General features: G+C 39.6%; 1 protein-coding gene across 2 annotated transcripts in view; it reads left to right on the forward strand.

The window, feature by feature from the left end:
* MTA3 (metastasis associated 1 family member 3) overlaps positions 1-23,436 on the forward strand; it is a 208,464-nt gene that overhangs the window by 72,141 nt on the left and 112,887 nt on the right. For both annotated transcript variants that reach the window (XM_038397339.2, XM_043511862.1), the window contains exon 7: positions 14,041-14,143. In XM_038397339.2, coding sequence (XP_038253267.1) covers positions 14,041-14,143 — 103 coding nt within the window. The remainder of the gene's footprint in view (positions 1-14,040; positions 14,144-23,436) is intronic.

The raw sequence follows: 23,436 nt of genomic DNA on the forward strand, positions 1-23,436 counted from the left end.
ATTGATGGAAGAATTCTTCTTTTGACCTAGCTACTGCCTCTTGGGGAGGTGGATAACTATGACGACGTCAGCATAGGTGGTGTCTACACTGAAGTGGTGCAGCTGTAGTGTTTTTAAATGTAGACAAGCCCGCTGTGAAATTCTGTGCTGCACCTAAGAGGTGTGGCACTCAACTCATGGCTCAGGATATGGGAGTTTGAGGTGGCTTTAAGCCAGCTGTACAGTTTACTAATCCTGGAATGCTCAGGGGCTGGAGATGCCCCTGGTATCACGTAAACCATCTTGTGAGCTTACCTAAATTATTGCAGTTTTCCAGGGTTGCTCTATTGTCTTAGGGTTGCCAACTTACTAATTGGAGAAAACCGAACACCCCTGCCCTAAGGCCCTGCCCCTTCTCTGGAGCCCCACCCCATTCACTCCAAACCCCCTCTCTTCATCATGCACTCATTTTCACCAGGCTGGGGCACAGGTTTGGAGTACAGGAGGGGGTGAGGGCTTCAGCTGGGGGTGCAGGGTTTGGGGTGGGGCCGGGATGAGGGGTTTGGGGTGCAGGAGGGGGCACTGGACTGGGGAGTGGGGCCAGGGGTTTCAGGCTGAGGCAGAGGTTTGGAGTGTGGGAGGGGGTATGGGCTCTGGGGTGGGGCAGGGGATGAGGGGTTTGGGATGCAGGAGGGGGCTCTGGGCTGGGGCCAGAAATGAAGGTTTCACGGTGTGGGATGGGGCCTTGGGCTGGGGCATGGAGTTGGGGTGCAGGAAGCGGTGAGGAGTGTGGGCTCTGGATGGTGCTGACCTCATGCAGCTTCTGGGAAGCGGCAACATGTCTCTCCGGCTCCTAGGTGGAGGGGTGGCCTGGGGGCTCTGCGCGCTGTCCCTGCCCGCAGGCACCATCTCTGTTGCTTTCATTGGCCACAGTTCCCAGAAAATGGGAGCTGCGGAGCTGGTGTGGGGGGTGGCCCCTGCAGGTGGGGGCAGCATATGGAGCATTCCTGGCTGCCCCTCCACCTAGGAGCCGGACACACCAGCTGCTTCCCAGGAGCCACACAGAGCCGGGCAGGGAGCCTGCCTGCTCCACTGCGCTGCCAACTGAATTTTTAATAGGCCGGTCAGCTGTGCTGACTGGAGTTGCCATGGTCCCTTTTCAGCTGGATGGTCCAGTTGAAAACTGGACACCTGGCATCCCTCTATGGGCTGCAGTGCTGCCTGGAATCTCTTCCACAGGCATCGGCATGTCTCCTGTGCAAGGAGTTTCCATAGTGCCTGCTCTTCCTCAAGCTTGAATTCTGGGACTTTTAGAACCCCTGTATGCCTCTCTGGCTCTTTTAGCCAGGGCTTGTGTGGGGGAGGGGAAGGGAAGGGGAGGTGAGGATCTCGCCCTCAGGCCACAGAACCAAACAGAGATGTACTATAATTAGACTAAGCCACGGAGATGTGGTCAAGAAGCCCATCCGACGATAGGAACCTGGTCTACTCTGGTCTAATTAACTACTGAATAACAGACATTAAAGACCTTGGCCAGTTGTTCATCATTATCTGTATCAATGAGAAAATGTGTTCATTAGGAGGGATATACGCTTTGGAGCTTCATTTTTTTGTGGAGCAAAATAATAAAAGCATCCAAAGCCCCAGTGTAAAAGCCAGCAATCTCCCTTGTACTTCTGAAAATATTCAAAATAAGAAAGGATTAGAAAATACTCCAAGTAAGTAGTACATTTTGCACAGGCCGTTTCACTTTCACTACTGGTTTTCTTGAGGGCAACCCTTTTTTAAATTGATGCAGCTGTAACAGCTGAATGATTAAAAAGGAAGACAGAGATTGGGAAGGTTCTAACTACTGCTTCTTTCGGCTATTGAAAACACTTTTTTCCAAGTAAATTTTTTTAAAACAATAAAACTTGTCTCTTCTCCAGAAGAGAAGAGGATATTTGGGAGAAACCCCGCCTCATATTCCATGTCACATGTTCAAGTCTGAGAACAATATTAATTTTTAATGGACTGACAGATTAGGCCTGATCTGCAAAACTTGGATTCAAACCTACTAATGTTTGGGAGTATTGTGAATCCGGGGTTTTCGGGTGGGCAGTTTATACGGCTAAGAAGACAAGTATGAAGTTCAGCTGTGAATGTCTTTTCAGATTCTGAACACCATGAAAGTTGCTTGGATTAAAGCAGAGGTTCTCAAACTGTGAGTTGGAACTCCAAAGTGGGTTGCAACTCCTTTTCAATAGGGTTGCCAGGGCAGGCGTTAGAGTTCCTGGGTGGTGGGGCTCAGGTTACAGGTTATCTCATAGTTTTGAGGTTAGAGTGGGAGGAGGTAAGTGCCAGGCTTCAGCACCACTTGTTCAGGTTTGGCCCAGCTGCCCTTCCGTCATGACGTGAAGGGGGCTGGGCCAAACTTGAGTGAGTAGCATTCTGTTCTGGTGTGCAGGGTTGCAGTGCCACTCGTTTCCCCCACACACACACTGGAGGTTTGGGGGGGGGCATTGAGTGCATATTGGTGCACTTAGTGCATATTGGTTAATCCAAGCCTGCCTGTTAGGAGCACCATTGCTAAGTTAATTTGAAAAGTACCCCAGTTAAACTGAGAGTTGCAAGAGTTATGTCATCCAGTATTTAAAGGTTTGGGTTTAATTCTCCTTTCACATCAGTTTTATACCAGTGTATTTCCATTGATTTCAATGTAGTTACTCCTAATTTAATTTTGGTCCTTTGTATTACTGTATATTAAACATTTTTAAAGTGTTAAAAGAAATACAGAAAAAATACAGAATCATTAGAGGTGGATCTGAAGATAGATAATATAGTTAATATGTGCTGTTATAGTTAGGCTTGTTAAGATTAGATTTTTATAGGTAAATGTCTGTTTCGCCATGCATGCACAAACTGAAAATATATTTCCATTGATAACTGAAATTCACAGATAGGCAAAGTAAGAAAAATGGTGCTTGAGAACTTGTTTGATTTGATTTCAGGATACTTATTTTGTATATTTTGACATGTGATGTTGACAATGTGTTTTAACATTGTCCAATAAAAGGTTAACTTTTTGAATGTCAGTGTCTGCTGTCATTAAAAAATTGTCAGATCCCACAAAATAATTACACAACTGTGAAAATAAAAAAGCTTAAAAATAAACACCAATATTATCTATTAAAATTATAAAAAAATAAAAATTGATTTCTGTCAAGCTTAGTTATAGTGAAACATATACGTACAGATTAGAATTCAAATCAATAAAAAATATAGCTCCCTTTAACTCTACCCATTTTTATAAATTGGAGTCATAATCATGCCAACTTGTTGTGTTCTGACATTGGCAGAGTATGAGTATTGAGCCCATTAATAGAATAAGTAATCTGTAAAGAATAAAAATCAATAGGTATGTTTTATAAACCTACCAACAAATATGTTCTATCTGTCTGAATTCAGCATTGACGAAATAGTAGGTGTCCAAAATTGCATCGTGAACCAGGAAAAATAGATAGTCCAGAATATACCGTGCATTAGATCGTTGACTTAGGTGTGTTTGTACTGTTTGCAAAGCACTTTGAGATCCTTGGTGTAAGAAACAACATAAGACAAAGTAATAATAATGCATTCTTGATTTTGCCTTCCTGTTTTGACCCCCTCTTTTTGGATATTTGTAACCGTCTCAAAGTAACTTAAGTACATTTGCAAGTTTGTGTAGTTGAATAGTTCCACTGACTAGATGGTACTATTCGTGTGCTTAAATTTACAAACGTGCTTAAGTACATCTCTGAATTGGAGCTATTAATTCTTAGACCAACTGACAACTTCCTGACTACCAGCCAAATGCCTAAATATAAGGGGGCATAGCAGGTGTCCATAGTACTAAAACTTTTAAACAGTTAAATCGCAGGATTTGAGAGTTTATGCAATAGTATTATCTACTGACCTGAATTGGTTTTTAGCAACAAGTCTTCTATCAAGATTTTTTTAGTACATTTAGGTGAAATCAGTGGGAGTTTTACAATTGACATCAAGAGAGACAAGATTTCACACTTTATTTAGCTGCTAAAGGAGATTTTTGCCATCTGCTCTCTTGTTGCTATGGATGATGTTCATAGCCCCAACTACTTTAAACAAAGGAAATGGTTAAAATATATTGCTTCTCTTTCTGCCAGATGGCCACAGTGTAAGACTAACAGCCTTCATTGATTCATTGGTGTAGAAGGCTGTAGATCATTGTGGTTGGAAAGATCTCTTCATTAATAATGGCTAGTGTCCTCCTGTCTGTGATTAATTTACAGACATGAACACACTCAGGGTTTAGACAGTCTTCTGAGCTTGATAATGATTGTATGGTCAAATTGTTAACATACTTACTCTACAAAGTAATGTACTGCAGTGAACATTCACTAACTGCCTTTCAAACCCAAGCTCAGAGTTTAATTAACTTCCATATATTTTTCTACTCCAATAACTGCATAGATGGGCTCATTGTAAGTTCAGTTTTCTGTTTGCATGTTTGTTTCTTTGACAGTTTTCTAATTAATTTTTTTTGTAAGTTACTGTATAGGTGTGGAAAAACAGATTAGGAGATGTGAATGAGATATATTTTTACACCTGAATAATTCAAAATCGGCTTCATTTTACAGAAAAATTGTCATGTTGATTTATGCATTTAATTTATTTAAGAGAGTAGTCCCGTTGGCTTCATAAACCCATAGTCAATGAGACTATTCACATCTGAAAAGTTAAGCATGTGCTTAAGCCTTTGCAGGGTCAGGGCCATTTTATATACATATATATATATATATAAGAGAAAACATTTCCATAGCTTGTGGTATTTATTAAACTTTCAAAAATGACTAGTTAATTTACTGAGTAACTGCTTTCTCTAGGGAAGGTTGATATGCATCTTTTCATGACACTTTCCCTGAAATGCCCTACCACCTCATGCTTTTTCATTTCAAGTATTATGTTAAATCCATTACAGTTTCTCTATATTCAAATTAGAATTTGTAAAAACCTTAAAAAGCCCAGTAGAGGAAAAAGAAATAAATACAAGTTGAACTTGAATTTAGGTAACCCTGTTTATTAAAAATGTACTTAATGTGATTTGCCTTAATAGTGACTAGTTTAGGTAAGTATCTAAAAACAAAAGCACCAGAAAAACATTTTAATACTAAGTCTAGAAATGAGAAGATTTTCACTTGGGGTACTGTTACTTTAAAACCTCTATACAGTACAAACATACAAATACTAAAACATAAAAATACAAACTAAATGGGGGGAGTGGAAACCCACAGGGCGAGTCAAACCGCTCAGGTTCTTTCACAAATGTTAAAAGAGAACAGCAAGGAAATTCAGAGTTAAGGGTGAAATGTCAGACTCCATATTGTGCCTGCATACTTGTCAGTATTTGCAATACCTACATCTAAGATAAGGCTCTGCCTTAAACTCTGGGAATGCCTTTAAAGGTCAATGTAAAAGTAGGGTGCACCGATCATTCTTTTGGATTCTGTGAGCAGTGGGGCCTGTAACTAGGTAGGGATCTTGTGGTGAAGATAAGGTGGGGAGAGTGCTATTCCCAGAGTGTTGCATTCCTCTTTTCCCTGCATTGTGGACGCTCCTTCTTGGATGCACAACAGTGATCGGACTCTGCAGGTTATTGGGAGTCAGAAGGGGTTGTGCTCTGATGTTCTGTCCTCATCTAGCATTGGCCCTTCTGCATATAGGTTAGTAATACTTGAGGCAGCATGATGGAGGCATTGGTCAAGACCACATGGTTACAGGTCACACCATTCTAAGCCCTATTGGCAAATTAAAACTCTTATCTCTTAGGTAGAGTAACTATTTCAACTAGAGCATGAAAATAATATTTTTCTAGGAATTTGGAAAATGATAATTAAAGCTGAGTATTTGCTACTTATTAAAAAAAAAACCTACCTATTTTATTCTCTCCCATTGCTTTACTGTCTTTTTTTTTTTTTTAAATAAATATTATCAGCAGTTGGTGCAGTTTCAGAATTCCAAGATTCACATACTAATGCAGCTAATTAGGCTGTTGGGAATGGGGTGGTTTTAATTCCTAGGTGATTTTTTTTGAGGGAAGGATTATTGGGAATCTTAACCTTTATGACTTGAGCCATAGAGTGTGTAGACAGTGATCAGACTAGATAGGTTTCAGCAGCAATATAAAGATATCTGACTCGCTGTAAGCAAGTGCTGTATTTGTGTCAAATGACAGCTTTTACCGACTGGTTGGCTTTATTCAGATGCATTCCATTCATATACGCACCTTAATTTAGGAAGAAGAAAAGGAGTACTTGTGGCACCTTAGCGACTAACAAATTTATTTGAGCATAAGCTTTCGTGAGCTACAGCTCACTTCATTGGATGCATCACAAAAGCTTATGCTCAAATAAATTTGTTAGTCTCTAAGGTGCCATAAGTACTCTTTTTCTTTTTGCAAATACAGACTAACACGGCTATTACTCTGAAACCTTAATTTAGGGTTTATGTAAATGAAAAACTCATTTATATACTAACTGAATAACTGTTGTTTATACTCTTACACCGGGAAGAGACCCATCTTTATTATGTTAGTTAAGGATAGGGATTATTCTGCAATTAAGTGATAAACATACTACATTCCCCTTCTTCTGCCCTTCCCCCTCCTAAGGAGTTATTTGCACATAACACAATTTTATTTTTTTGTAGAGTCAAATGTAAAACCTTTAAATTCTGGGCAATTTCTGGTTTATACTTTCGGTAGTTTAATCACAGAAGCAAATAAAGTGGAAAGGCACATCCTGTCTCCAGATTCTTTATAATGAAAAAAGTTCTAAGCTCCAGCCATTAAAGCCAACAAAGGATCACCATATTAGTGTGGTTTATGCAGAGTACTGTTTGAATACCTTACGTACCAGTAGAACGACATGCAAATTTAATCTGAAAGGTACATTTGCGCCAACCCTAATGTGGAGCTTTCCTTGTCATTGGGTACTAGTGTAAGAGAATACGCTACTTTCAGAATTGTGTAATGGATGCACATGAACACACACACATGTACGCTCTTAGTTATTTTAGAAAAATAGTTGTATAATATTTCATAATCACCACTGCCTTGTATAGTTAATTTTTAATAAAGAGAGAGAAAATAGGCATGTTACCTGTTTTAAAGTAAGACTGGAAGTTGTATTATGAAATGAATTATTCGTCAGACCATTGCAGAAAGGTGAGACTTTATTCTAGATAGTACAGTTTACAGTGTACCTGGGATCTTTTTTTTTTATCTTCATTTCTAGCCAGACAACTGAGAGAGATGAAAGAGTGATACTGCTTTATATTTTCAGTAAAATAAATAACTAAAAACAAGGCCTGCGGACAATCAGTCCAACAACAAATATGAGAGTAAGGTTCATGAGCTGGTAACAGATATACAGCTACCTGTTTTCCAGGGTGTTGTGTGGCAGATTAAAACTGCATTCAAGAAAGAAATTTTAGAATTAGTTGAAAGCAGTATGCTTAGGGTGACCAAATAGCAAGTGTAAAAAATTGGGACGGGGGTGGGGGATAATAGATGCTATATAAGAAAAAGCCCCCAAAATCAGGACTGTCCCTATAAAATTGGGACATCTGGTCACCCTAAGTATGCTGCCTGACACTTTTGATATCTTTGATCAGAGGGAAGTATCTGTTCACAAATTTACAATGAAATCAGAGTCTATATTTCACTTTGACTTTTTTTTTTTGCCCTCACAATAATAGAATCAGAGCACTTTATCCTCACAATTCCCCTCTGAGTCAGGGAAGAATGGGGAGCTGAGGCACAGAGAAACTAAGACCCCAGTTCAGTGGAGTATTTACTTATGTGCTGAACTTTAAGCACGTGAATAGATTTCAGTACTTAAAGATAGGAACATGCTTAAGTATCTTGCTGAATTTAGGCATTAGGTCTCCCATTCAATCAAGGGCTTTAGATCAGGCTCTGAATTAATTTCCCATGGTTATACAGGAAGTCTGTGGCATAGACAGGTTTCCTGATGTCCTATCCAATACCATCATCCTAAAATGCTCCTTCCTCAGTACAGTTGACTACTGTGGTCAAGATTTTCAAAAGTGACTAGTGATTTTGGGTGCCTCAGTTTTTGGGTACTCAACCTGAGATACCTTGAAGTATCCTGGTTTTCCGAGGACCAGTGGCTTGCGTATTCTGAAAATCAGTCTCCCTTAAAGGTGTTTCAAGTTGGGTAGCAAAAAACCAAGGCATGCAAAATCTCTGGCCCACTTTCAAATTCTTGGCTTATATCTTTAACATAAGTAGTTGTGAAATTACTTTTTCAGTACATATAGATTTCAAGAAATATTGAAAATTATACAGAGTATTAAAATAGAAAATTGTACCTGGTAAGTCAAATGACTAAAAGTTATATACTTCATGTTTTTTTTGGCATATATCAGGCATATAATCAGTTGAAGTGTCAAAAAAGAGAGGAGAGTTGGTGATTTTTCTACTAGGAATTATAAGCCAACATTTTCTTGATGTATTTTCTGTGTTTTCCTCATATTTGTAATCATTTAGTCTCGAGCTTCTTAAAAGGGTAACTCTTCAAACATTACTGGTATTAATATGTAGTCATAAAGTGGGACAACTGTAGCTCAGTTCAGCAAAATTATGTAAATTGAAATTTTAAGTTGCTTTGTTTTAGTTGGTCTTTTCTGCGTATCTGTACTTTTCTGGTCTCTTGCCCCTCTTAAACCCCAATCCTGTGGGTGGTGCTCATGAGGTACATAGCATCACACTGGATCCAGTGCATTAGCAAGAACAGAATTCTGTTGAGATACTCAGTTGTATCAGTCTAAGGTGAGATCTAAATAGTTAATGTTGAGTAACTGCATTATTTCATTTCCTTTAATTTATCTTACTGGAATCCAGGCTTCAACTGCATTTGATCTTCATTCCTTTCTTTTTGTACTCTTCTATTTGAAAGTTGATATTATTGTTGCAGTTAGTTTTTCATCTGTTTGTCTAAAGTGACTAACAGAAAAACAGATCTTAACTTCTCATTTAAAAAAAATTTGTACATGATAAAGAGAAACACTAGAAATAAGGCATCATTACTAAGGGGCAAATAATTCAGGCACCAGTCATATTTATAACCTATATTAATATAATCCAGCAAACTAGTTTTCAGGATGAGCCTGGCACAATATAGTTCTGAGTGCAGAATCTTTAGTGCCTTTAGTACACTGCCCTTGTGAGAATTTAGAACAAATGCCTCCTAAAATATAAAGTCTAGAATTCCTTTTATGTCCAGAAATCTCCAGTTTTAGGCTACATCTACACTACCCAGCTTTTAGCAACATGGCTGTTTTGCTACAGCTGTGTCACTAAAAGTCGCAGTGTAGCTGCTGTTTGTCGGTTCTCCTGCTGACAAAAAACTTCCATCCCCAGCAAGCGGCATCAGTGTTGTCGGCAGGAGAGCGCTCCTGCCCACAAAGAGTTGTTCACAGCTGCACTTGTTGTTGGCAGGTTGGGGGAGTGTTTTTTTTTTTTAACACCTCTGAAAGACAAAAGTTTTGTCATTCAGTGGCCAGTGTAGACATAGCCTTAATAATGTAAGTGTATACCATCAAGCTTTGACCAGGTAGTCCTATTCAACCTGTGTACCTTCCAGTTAAAACAAATTAAAAAGTCTCTAAGGTAAAAGTTGTTAACAAATATATGTATTCATTTTTACCCTTGATAGGGTCTGCCAAATTTAAAGATGCACAATACAATGTAGGGCTAGTAACCCTTAATCAGATTCTACCACAGAGGAACCTGGGGTGAAGTCCTGGGCTCCACTAAAGTCAATGGGAGTTTCGCCACTGATTCGAATGGAGCCAGGACTTAATCCCCAGTGTTATATTTTTATTGGGTTATTCTACAGTTTTCAGATTTTTCAAAGTTTAAAATTAAAAGCATATGCTTTAGTTACATTATGTTTATGGTATGTTGGGTGGATGCATCCATTGGGTGCTTGCATCCATTCAAGGACCTTTTAAAAAATTCATATCTATCTAAAAAATGGCATGATTCTTCTCATACTATAAATTCATCAGGAGTAAAACCACAGTTCATCCCTCCTCTTTCTATACTGAGTTTAAGTCTCCTGATTACTATGAAATATGTTCCAGCTACATACAAGGGGGATCTTCCACATTAACTGCAAATTCTCCTGGCAGCTATTTCTCAAAAACCCTGTGGTGCACTTTCATTCTCTCTGTCCTCCAGTATGTAAATTGTACAGCCTTTGCCTTGACTTTTCAGTCGTTCTTAACATCTGCAACAATACTAATCTGTGATTTCACAAGACTTGTATGATGCTCTAATTTGTCCATTTATTTAGGTATCCATTTTCCTCTCTGGGGACTCTACTACACCGCTCTCTCACTCTGCTAGGCTCTTGCAGTGCCAAAGGGTTGGTAGTACTTTAAAATCAAGTTTATGAGGGTAGTTAAGTCTTTAATGGGTTCTGTTAGCTCTTTTCCAGCTTGCATGCCATTGTTGTAGGCTTAAGATGAATTGCAAAGAAAAAAAAATGGAGGTTGCACTTATGAGCTCTGCTTTCTTATGATGCCCCAGAATGCATATTTTTCCACAGTATTTTGCACACCAGAATGTATAAAACAAAATAATTAAAGAGAACAGGATATTTGGAAACCATGCCATACATGGAAAACATGAAAGTTGCCAGAGCCCTGTGAGTCATCTCCATGGTCTAGCAGAGTTTTTTTTGTTGTTGCATTGATAAAGAATGGGTAATGCTGGGTCGTAACGGGTGAAGCTGGTCTGGACCATTTTGAAGGATCTGCAAAGTTTTCTATTTGTTGTGTGCTGAAGGCCTCTCCTATTCCAGTTAGTTCAGTGAATAGAATTTTTATTTCTGCAGTTTTTGAAAGATTTCTGCAACAAGGCTAACTTTGCCTGCCTTCACGTATGTTTAATTTTCATTTCCTCGTTTTCCGATATAAATGTTTGGCTTAACATACTACCTTCTTACCAGAAAATCAGGAATGGAAAGGAGTTCATATGTGCAGTTTGGCAGACGTAAAATTGCTGTTGAAAAGCTTACCCTTCTACATTTTCTGAATGTAATAGTTGTATTAGCACTTTCTTTACATTGTGTACATTTGTACATATGTGTCCCACTTCTCATTTCCTACTTGTGACTATTACAATCACAGATTGCATGAAGCTTAGAAATATTGCAGTTACATACCTTTGCCAACGTATAAAGCAGCATTTTGTAGTTACAGCTATAGAGTTTTGTTCCCTTTCATTGAAGTGAGAGGCATATGTATTGCAAAGCTGGATTTTTGGGATGTAGAATATTTGGGATGGAAACCCAGAGTGTGACATGATTTTCACTTCATGGAGAGGCATATCACATATCAGTATATTTTATATCCTTTTCTCACACTTCCATACAGTTGCATTTTCCAGGATGTGGTGGTCAGTTAAACACAGTGAAAGATATTTTTAAAAATATGTTAACAGTTTGTAATGATAATACATAAGTAATCTAAGAGTATATGTTTCCCACTATATATCTGTCACAAATAGAAAAGCTTGAATGTATAGGCAAGTGTGTAACCCATTCTTAAGTTTGATAAAAAAATCCCACCAGAGAGTGTTAGAAATCCACAATATGTCTGTTAGTACTGGATTTTACATTTAAATATGAATTTACTCTCTTAAAATGTGTAAAATCACATGAGGAAGACAACTCTCTATTGACTCTTTATCAGAGGACGCCCATTTACCTTTTTTGTTCTCAGTACATAAAATATATCGTGCTTGTGAAATGTGCTCCTGATATGTTATTTGCATCCTACTGTCTAAATCTAACTGGTGTATTTGGTAATATTAATACCATGCTACCGTTTTCATTTTCTTCGAGAACGGGCATATTTTAGAAAAGCATGTCCTGCATAATATGCTTTTTGGAAGGGCAGTAGAATTCCAAGACAATAGTTTTGTTTACAGCCTGGTTCTAGCGTCTGAAAAACACAGGTTATTTCACCTTTTGATGATGCTATGCATGTTAACATTTGCAATCAGAATTAAACCCTTACAGATGCCTTGTAAATCTGGATGATTTTTGGTTTTGATTCAAATTTATAGATTCAAATCTTACTGCAAGAGTTTTGTGTTCTCTATCTTTTTGCACAGTTTTGTAAAGGACTGTAGTGGGTTAAAGCCCAATTCTGTTCTGCCCAAACTGATGCCCACAGCGCTCTTGTTGAAGTCAAGGCAAATGGAATGGGCATATTTGAGGACATAAAAGTGAACCATAAGTAATAGGGGGCCTACTGATTAAAATGGTTTGGCACATGTGTTCACTGGGGGGAGAAGATGTGCCCAAGCAGTGAAGCACCAAAGGATCCAGCCCATGCACGTTAAAGCACACCACAGGGAGTCTGGTTGGGTGGGTGTGTTCTAGGGGAGAGAGAGGAGAGTTTATTCATGGCATGTGGATGGGGATTCCATGTAGTCCCACGCACCATGGAGAACCTCTCCACCCCCCCAAGAATGCAGATCACCCACATAATTGGACTGCCTGTGGTGGGCCTCCCCGTTGTGCAATGGAGTACACTGATTCTGCTGCATTTTGGGACTTTTGCTCCCATGAATGAGGTGGGATGGGCAAGGTTTAGGCTTAACTCAGTATTCTCCATAACAGTATGTTTACCCATTGCTTTTCTACTTTGCTGTACAAATAACACATTGAGCTTGTCCTTGCACCCATTGTGAAAAATGTCTGAAAGTGCTGTCATTGTTTTAGCCTTATGCATTGCTGTCACATTCTGGGTTGCAATCCAGACCAGTGAGGGGTTTTGATCACCTGCTTTATAACCCTGGGTGCCTGAAATGCTCTGCTGCTGTGGCTCATAGCCTGGGTGACAACAGCCAGCAGATTAGCATGGAGTATCCTGAGTGTTTGGGTGCTATGAAGCCCTGGTTCTGCACTCTTGCCCCAGGAGCCTGCCTACAACGCAATAGCTCCACTCTAGTCACGATCACCCAGTTATTGTATGCAGGGGTGACCCTAACACACTTTCAGTCCTGAGTTTCTCCAGATCCGTCAGTCCTGAAGTGTCCAGGCCTCTTGTGGAACAGTCAGAGAAATAATAAGGTTTGTTTGCTCCTCTAAAGAGACAAAAAACACAGCTTATCACTTTAACACAAATGCAGCACTGGCATGGCTAGATTTAAAGTAAAACAAGTTTATTAAGAAAAGAAGATAGGATTTTAAGTGAGTTCAAGTGAAAAGGATAGAGTTAGAAATGATTACAAGCAAATAAAAATGAAAAATGCTTTCTAGAAGAGACTAAAACTTAACAAAACTACAGTCTTGATACAAGAGAAGATTATTTTCACAGTAGCCATATTAAAATAATGCTTGTAGCTATGCTTGACTCAAATTAGTTTAATTGGGAAATTAATATGACTTTTTTGTGTGCCATCAACTTATTTATTAAATTGCAAGAACTATAACTGGTTAACAGAGAATAAGAGTCATTGTTTTAATAGTATGGACAAAGTAGTGGATATGAGTAAAAAGTGGGGCCAGAAATAATTTAATAATAAAGATTTACCAAAATCATGTCAATGGGCTGAAAGTAGTTAGCTTTGTTCTGCAGTATTTTCTATTTGAGGCATATTCAAAATAGAAAAATAACATAATAGTATTTAATTGCTGAAGTTGTTTGAGAGTAACATTAATTTTTGCTGTGATTGGGAAGCAATTTAAAAAAATACAATGGACAGTGGAACCATGATTCCAACTCTTATCAAATTTTATTAAACTTCTTTGATTCTATACTTTGTGTTGATACTTTCTCTAAGCAAGTTAAAATGCTAATTTTAGGCTGGAAGTGATATTGCAATATTAAATTTTAAATGTTTAACTGCTGATTTAATTCTTTTTATATTTAAAGTACAGTATATTATTTAAACATGGTATAAGAAGTGCACAAAGAGCAACCTTGTAAATACGTGTTTTATCCCATTTACCTTTTTGACAGGAGAATTAGATGACAGAGAGCAGGCAAAGCTGGAAGTAAAAGTATGGGATCCAGATAGCCCCCTTACTGATCGTCAGATTGACCAGTTTTTAGTTGTAGCACGGTAAGCTTGAAATCCTCTAATCCCAGAAAAATACTTTTTTCCTTCTATAACCCCTGTAGACCATTGACTGCTTATTCCCCTATCTGTTGTTCCACAACTTGTTTAACATTCTATGTTTATCTTTCAGTTAGGTAAGAGAAAATCATTAGAATGGAACATGATGCATATCTATTTTAAAGTAAATTATATAGGAAAGGAATATATTTCTGAATTTCTTCCAGACTTCATACTTTTGCAGATCTTGGCAGAGTTTGATGGAGGGCATAAGCCCCTTCTTAAAATTTTAATGCTCATATTCTCTTCCAACTCCACTTTCCCTTCAGAATGAATGAAGCAGGATTTCAGCACTACCTTTTCAGTCTGGTACTATAGTATTTGAAATTGCTGAATGTAACAAAGACTAAGATTATAATTCAAGCAAATGTAAACAAATGAAATGACTGAAGAATTTGTAACATTTGCATATAAGTCAACTGTCACACACAGTGCAATTATTTTCAGTGAATAGTAGAAGATTTTGAACTATACCACAGTAATTCAATACTGTGTCCTAGGCTTCTTTAGGGAAAAATTCTGGCTGGGTAATATCATAAACTAGCATACTATTAGGATATGTCTACACTGCAGCTAGGAGCGTGCCTCTCAGCCTGGGTAGACAGAAATGTGCTAGCTGTAGTTGAATTATGGTGCTAAAAATAGCACTGTGAATGAATGTTATGGCACGGGCAGCAGCACATCATAGCCGCCAGAGTACAAACCCACCTGAAATCCTGGGTTCATACTGAGGTGGCCAGCCTAAGTTGCCGCATCCACCCTGCTACTTTTAGCATGTTAGTTCAAGCAGAGCCAGCACGTTTTTTTCTGCCTGGTCTGGGAGGCTTCCTCCCAGCTGCAGTGTAGACATATCCTTGGAGGCCTGTGACAGAGCCCTGTTGAAGTTCAGATATGCATTTTTTTCAAACATTTTTAGATGGATTTCTAAAACTTCTACTCTTTCAGAAACAGTGACATTTTTCCATTGAAAGAGTAAAACCATTACTCTCATAATGTCTCTTTTCCCTGTCCTATAATAAGTGCTTACAGTAAACCTTATTGCTCCACCTACCACAAACTAAGGAAGCAGAGGACTACCTGTCAATGCTAGTGTAAAGGCACCAGCCTGCCTTCTTCCCTCTCAGTAATCTTGCTTCTCTATTCTGAAAGCAGAGTGCAGCCCTACATCTTTTTAGTCTAAGAAGTTTAACTTCTCTTCTTCCCAGCTTTTGTTCATTCTTGTCTTCTTTCTGGACAACATGTGTCTGGAGAAGGAAAATCGAGGGAGAGGAAGGCAGAGAGGAGCTCTGCTTTCAATTCCACAGCCTGTGTCATGTAGGGAAATGGGCTTGTGGGTCACACCTTCCTCTGAGCTCAGCTAGCTCATCTAGGATCAGTCCTCCTCTGATCAGAAAGTGTGTACTGTTCCTGTGACATATCTCTCCTCCCTGTATTGCTTCTTGCTTGCACAGCAGCATATTGCTCTTGCCAGCAAGTAGATGCACTAGCAAGCTGGAGAGATGGAAGTTTGAAGCTGAATCCCTTCAGAAGAGCATGCTGCCTTATCTCCGCTGAGCAGACCCCCTTCGGGAAGCTGAAGAGATGCAAGGTGGAGTCTGAGCAACTTCAGAAGGGCATACTACTGTACTTCCCTGTACCTCGTGCACTTCTTGGGAGATTACAGAGGTGCTGGGTCAGAACTTGACCCCATTCACTTAGTAGTTGATAAGTCCCTGTGTGGAAGGTTTGTTTTGTGGTGGGGGTGTCTTTTGGGGATGCCAGTTTTTCTCATCTATTTAAAGTCTTTTAGGGTGCCCATCACTGGTATTGGAGTGCTTTTTGACATCAAGAAAGTTTATGCTGCCTCCCACCCAACCAGTCAGGCTGTTTCACAGCTAGCAAGAATTCTCTCCAAGCTCCCTCCACCAATCTAGCCACAGGTTGCAAAGTCAGAGCTCTACTGCACTAAGTCATTCTGGGATAGTTCCTTTGTAAATCTCTGAAGACCCAGTTCTCCTCATGTCCAAGCCCGTGACACTGGAGTGACTTTCGATTCTCCATTCTGTGTCACTTTTCTTATAGGTGGGACACTTTGAGCTCCAGTGGCTTCAGATACATCAGAGCTGTAAGATGCTTTTAAGTGGCCTGGTGGTATACTTTAGTAGACTGGTTTAACTGAAAGATCTTCTCCTGAGTCTGTAGAGACTTAACCAAGCTGCAGTCATTGGGAATCTGCTATCTCCATTGGTCTCCCAATGAGAAATGGATTCCCCCTGACTATTAGGGAAGTCTTCTCTGCTTTAGCATTTAGACATTTGATCTTTGTCTGATCTGAAAAGATTTTCTTCTGATTTACTTTAGAAGATCATCTTTCCAGTCAAAAGAGACTAGATGTGGGACTGCCAATTAATAGCAGTGAGTCAGCTTGAGTGTTTTCCCCACAGGAGAAGATTCCTTTCTCACTGACAATTTCCTCTGTTATCAGAGCTCCTCTTAGGGGAGCACATTAAGTCCCTAGAGAGATACCTTTCTCTGTCTTATATTGCACACAGTAATAGGCAGTAGAAGATTTCCCCTTGCTTTACCATAAACTGGAATCAGATTCAATTACATTACATTTTCAGATGCTGGAGCTTTTAATCTCCCATCTCTCTAATAGGCTAGTCCAGAGGTTCTCAATTGGGGGGTCATGGATACCTTGCACTTCCCATACTTGTAAATGGGACAGAGATCCTGATTAAATCCAGCAAAATGGGAGTGGGGATTCCAGTATGGACAAAAGTTGAGAACCACAGGGCTGACTTCCATGATCAGATCTAGAGACTAACAAATTTATTTGAGCATAAGCTTTCGTGAGCTACAGCTCACTTCATCGGATGCATTCACTGAATTCACTGAATGCATCCGATGAAGTGAGCTGTAGCTCACGAAAGCTTATGCTCAAATAAATTTATTAGTCTCTAAGGTGCCACAAGTCCTCCTTTTCTTTTTGCGAATGCAGACTAACATGGCTGCTACTCTGAAACATGATCAGATCTATTCACTTTCACTGTGTGTTCAGGTTAGATTTCATCCTTTGCATATTAAGAGTTCTACATTTTTTTGTATACATATGCTTTTTTGGTACATTCCACTTTCGTAAATATATTTTGGGGTTCAGTAAAACTGTAAGTCACCAAGGACCCCCAGGACTTATGACTCTTTCACCCTTCATCCAGCAAGGATTGGTCAATTTTCAAGAGGGCCATTCTCTCAGTCGTGTGATCATTCCAGCCATTTGTAGTCTCCCCTTGCTCATCTCCAACTAAAAGGGGGTTTTGAAGATTAGTTAAGATACTCTTTATGCAGTATAGGTATTTTAGTGGCTCTGTGCCTCAACTCTATTCTCCAATTCCTGCTAAATGAAAATTTCATACTTACCATTGCTTAGTTCCGTTTCCCATAAGGAAAATTCACCTCATCTGTATGTTTTCTTATTGTTTGTTACATCCATTTAAAAGTTAGAATGGGGAAAGAGTGGAAAATTACGTACCAGTGTTCTATTTACTTTAGTCCTCTTCTTTCCTTCTGCATGCTTTCCACCTACCTTCTGCATTTTGTTCTTAGACACTTCTGCCTCAGACAAGAAACAATACTAAACAAGAGAAAATGGAATTTTTCACCTTCTAAATGGAGATATAATGCCAACTGAATGGATTTGTCTTATGATGAGAGATTTAGTATTGCTTCATCACTATGAATGTTCCATTTATCATCTTTAAAAAAGAAATCCATATATTCAGTAAAATATAGAATCATAGAATCATAGAATCATAGAATATCAGGGTTGGAAGGGACCCCAGAAGGTCATCTAGTCCAACCCCCTGCTCAAAGCAGGACCAAGTCCCAGTTAAATCATCCCAGCTAGGGCTTTGTCAAGCCTGACCTTAAAAACCTCTAAGGAAGGAGATTCTACCACCTCCCTAGGTAACGCATTCCAGTGTTTCACCACCCTCTTAGTGAAAAAGTTTTTCCTAATATCCAATCTAAACCTCCCCCATTGCAACTTGAGACCATTACTCCTCGTTCTGTCATCTGCTACCATTGAGAACAGTCTAGAGCCATCCTCTTTGAAACCCCCTTTCAGGTAGTTGAAAGCAGCTATCAAATCCCCCCTCATTCTTCTCTTCTGCAGACTAAACAATCCCAGCTCCCTCAGCCTCTCCTCATAAGTCATGTGCTCTAGACCCCTAATCATTTTCGTTGCCCTTCGTTGTACTCTTTCCAATTTATCCACATCCTTCCTGTAGTGTGGGGCCCAAAACTGGACACAGTACTCCAGATGAGGCCTCACCAGTGTCGAATAGAGGGGAACGATCACGTCCCTCGATCTGCTCGCTATGCCCCTACTTATACAACCCAAAATGCCATTGGCCTTCTTGGCAACAAGGGCACACTGCTGACTCATATCCAGCTTCTCGTCCACTGTCACCCCTAGGTCCTTTTCCGCAGAACTGCTGCCGAGCCATTCGGTCCCTAGTCTGTAGCGGTGCATTGGATTCTTCCATCCTAAGTGCAGGACCCTGCATTTATCCTTATTGAACCTCATTAGATTTCTTTTGGCCCAATCCTCCAATTTGTCTAGGTCCTTCTGTATCCTATCCCTCCCCTCCAGCGTATCTACCACTCCTCCCAGTTTAGTATCATCCGCAAATTTGCTGAGAGTGCAATCCACACCATCCTCCAGATCATTTATGAAGATATTGAACAAAACGGGCCCCAGGACCGACCCCTGGGGCACTCCACTTGACACCGGCTGCCAACTAGACATGGAGCCATTGATCACTACCCGTTGAGCCCGACAATCTAGCCAGCTTTCTACCCACCTTATAGTGCATTCATCCAGCCCATACTTCCTTAACTTGCTGACAAGAATGCTGTGGGAGACCGTGTCAAAAGCTTTGCTAAAGTCAAGAAACAATACATCCACTGCTTTCCCTTCATCCACAGAACCAGTAATCTCATCATAAAAGGCGATTAGATTAGTCAGGCATGACCTTCCCTTGGTGAATCCATGCTGACTGTTCCTGATCACTTTCCTCTCCTCTAAGTGCTTCAGGATTGATTCTTTGAGGACCTGCTCCATGATTTTTCCAGGGACTGAGGTGAGGCTGACCGGCCTGTAGTTCCCAGGATCCTCCTTCTTCCCTTTTTTAAAGATGGGCACTACATTAGCCTTTTTCCAGTCATCCGGGACTTCCCCCGTTCGCCACGAGTTTTCAAAGATAATGGCCAAGGGCTCTGCAATCACAGCCGCCAATTCCCTCAGCACTCTCGGATGCAATTCGTCCGGCCCCATGGACTTGTGCACGTCCAGCTTTTCTAAATAGTCCCTAACCACCTCTATCTCTACAGAGGGCTGGCCATCTCTTCCCCATTTTGTGTTGCCCAGCACAGCAGTCTGGGAGCTGACCTTGTTAGTGAAAACAGAGGCAAAAAAAGCATTGAGTACATTAGCTTTTTCCACATCCTCTGTCACTAGCTTGCCTCCCTCATTCAGTAAGGGGCCCACACTTTCCTTGGCTTTCTTCTTGTTGCCAACATACCTGAAGAAACCCTTCTTGTTACTCTTGACATCTCTTGCTAGCTGCAGCTCCAGGTGCGATTTGGCCCTCCTGATATCTTTCCTACATGCCCGAGCAATATTTTTATACTCTTCCCTGGTCATATGTCCAAGCTTCCACTTCTTGTAAGCTTCTTTTTTATGTTTAAGATCCGCTAGGATTTCACCATTAAGCCAAGCTGGTCGCCTGCCATATTTACTATTCTTTCGACTCATCGGGATGGTTTGTCCCTGTAACCTCAACAGGGATTCCTTGAAATACAGCCAGCTCTCCTGGACTCCCTTCCCTTTCACGTTAGTCCCCCAGGGGATCCTGGCCATCTGTTCCCTGAGGGAGTCAAAGTCTGCTTTCCTGAAGTCCAGGGTCCGTATCCTGCTGCTTACCTTTCTTCCCTGCGTCAGGATCCTGAACTCAACCAACTTATAATTAAGTAAAATATTTAAAATGTGCGGTTAAGTAGCGGCGGTAATTGCTACTGTTGAATATAGCCAGAACTCTATTCTTGCAGGGTAATTAAAATATACTTACTTCTGTAGGGTATGTGGGTTTTCTACTGAATATAGTCAATAGGAATATGTGATTTCCAATGCTGTTTAGAAAATTGCCTGTTCAGTACACTTAATATTGTGATACTTTGGGATTCTATTCATATAGGGAAAATCAAGGGAATTGAAGAGGAAATTAAACTAATGGCAGAGATGCGGGGTAAAATCATGTAACTGTGGTGGGTTCTCTAGGAGGGAAGGTCGTGAGGACCAATCCAGTGTCTCCAAAACAAGATGTTTGTGGTAAGGGTGAGTAAGAGTACCTAGTGACAGCCACATGGTTTGGAAATAAGAGAAATGGGTTTACTGCAAGTTCCATAATCTATCAGTAATTCTGATTCTTCTGCCCACCCACTGTACCTGGCATTAACACTGGTCTGTCTTTGTATATTTTATACGGCTGGATGTCATCTTGGCTAAAAAATGACTAATTTGCATATGTAGGCTGAATTTACACTCTTTGTGCACCTCCCCTACAGATGACCCATTGCCTAAATTTAATTCCTTCCTTCTTGATTGTAAAGTTTGTTGCAGAGATTCTTTCCTCCTTTTCATTGAAATTAGAGAAGAGGGTAGGGCCATAATAGTGTCTTAAGTGATGTCTTATGAATTTAAGCCATTTCCATTTTTGAGATTTTTTCCCCTCTTTAAATGAAAGTGATTTAGATTTACCATATGTCCCCTAAGCATTTTCTCAGCAAAACTGCTGAGGCTACAAAGTGATATGTATCAGATATTCCATATAATACCTTGCTTTTCTTTGTTCCAAAGCCTCCAGCCCATTCCTCTTCCCAGCAAAGAATAACAGTGGACAACTTTCCTTCTGTTCAGCAGTCATTCCCCTAGCACTCTAAACTTTTGGAGGTTGAAAAGTGTCAGGAAGTAGGAGTAATGAAGCACAGCTCTGTACCTACAGTTAGTTGCTTTAGAAATGACAAGAAAAATTAATCTTCTGGAACAGCAACATTTTATTATCAATATACTCTGCATGTCACATTCTGCTCTATCCAATAGTTGAAAATCTCTGGGGTATTTTTCCAACTTTAATTATCATTGTGCTGGTAGCATATGTCTGCATTAAAAAAAGTATTCTAAGGCTTAAATAGATTGAAACTCCCTGGAATTAAGGAAAGGAGCTTGGATCTTAACTGGCTGCTTATAGACTGGCTGTATAGGCAAAGATAAAAGATGCTGGTTTATAGGTTTATTTGTGACTCATGGGAAATGGGGCATTGACATAAAAACAAGGCAAACAAAAGAATAACCGCTTTCTTAATGATTGGGCACTGTCTAAGAAGCTAAGGTGGGTTGAACCCTGTAACTATGCTTAAATCCTTTGGCCTGAAGGCTGGGCCTGGAGTCTGCTTCATACATGTATAAATGTATTTTGAGAACTACTGTGAGCTCTCAGACAACCTTGTATAGGCCTGAAAGGTGACATGTTTTAAATGAGCTTGGCAGAATTCAATTTTTATTTTTGTATAATTGCAACAGATAAATCAATGTTCCTTTTTAAGCTTTTTTTTAATCCATTTAAATTTTCACAGTTATGCAAAAGTATAAGCTTTAAGCATTTTCCCCCCAATTTTTATCAATGTAAATTTTCACAATTCCAGGAAATTACGCGGGGGCTAGACAATAATTAAATAATGACAGCAGATGTTGAAATTCAAAGAGTTAAAGCTTTATAGCGGTTAAAACACAAATTGTCAACATCACATGTCAAAATATACAAAATAAATATCCTTAAATCAGACTGTAATACATTCTCAGGCAGCATTTTTCTTACTTTGTCGATCTGTGAATCCTGAATATCTATGGAAATATTTTATCGTCTGTTTGTGTGTGTGTGTGTACGGTGAAATCAGCATTTACCAATAAAAATATATAATCCTTCCAAGCCTAGTTTAACTATACCTATCAGGATGGTGTAGAAGAGTGTAGTTTAATCTTTACCTCAAGCCCCTGAAAGAGAGGAGGGGGAAGGATTGAGCTTTCTGAGAAATATAAACTCAGAACAGAGCAGGTCTTGAACTCCATCTCACCTGGACTGGTGAGACTAAAATTCCTCAGGCAGAAAAGGGACCAACAATTATACTGATCTGAGATCCAGAACTTGCTATATAAAATTCTGGGCCTATGCCAAAACACCAGTGCTGTCTGAGGAGCTAGTGACTATTTTAAGACTTTGATACCTTACAAACCACCTGGGTTAAAAGTGATTGTTGTATACTCATAGTGAATACAACTTTCCAGTGGTGAATGACATTATTTTCTAATGTTGGTAACACATGAACTATTGTACCTTAAAATTATATTATTCTGTTATCACCTTGCTTTTTTTTTTTTAACTTCATTCTCCTCAAACTGACCTAGTTTTTATTGACCACCAGCTTTTGAGAACTAGTAAAGCCAGGACCAGTGTTAGCTAGTGCTGTACACAAACTGAAAACTTGGAGACCTTAAAGTTTAATCTCTGATTCTTGGTAGCTTCTAAACATTGTGCTGTAGTAGAAGTGGCTGGAGGGAGGGAAAGAAAACTATTTGGAGTAACTACAATTGCCCAGGGTCATAATTAAATTAAATATTTGATTTTTTTTTCTCCATTTACCTTATTTTTTCCTATCATCCATTATTTTTTCCTCTTGGCTTAATTGTATAGAGGCGCCTCTTGAACATGAAAGACAAGAGCTATTCACGACATCGTCAGCCCCATAAGACTCACGTGGCCGCTTAGCTTTTGTGGTGTGAGGAACCCAAACCATAATAACTTCTTTTTTTTTTTTTTAAACCAGGGCTATCAACTTGGAAATTACACTTCTCCCTGAAATTTTTTCACTTACAATTGTTTTCCAAGTAGCAGGTACAATTACTATAACAAAAAGAATTGAGAAATGATTTTGCATTTGACAGCACTTTGTGTAATCAATTTCATTGTTTCCTCTTAATAGTGAGTCTCTCTCCTTTTATTTTGTGGGAAATTCACACAGCAATAGGGAAGATGAAGCCACTTTAAAAATAGGAAAACCTGATTATAAAATCCCAATTGGTAGGGGAACTCTGGGTGAGAAAATTGACAAATATGACATGAACTTCCCCTTCCCTTCTTACA

Source organism: Dermochelys coriacea, chromosome 3 (assembly GCF_009764565.3).
Source record: "Dermochelys coriacea isolate rDerCor1 chromosome 3, rDerCor1.pri.v4, whole genome shotgun sequence".
NCBI lineage: Eukaryota > Metazoa > Chordata > Testudines > Dermochelyidae > Dermochelys > Dermochelys coriacea.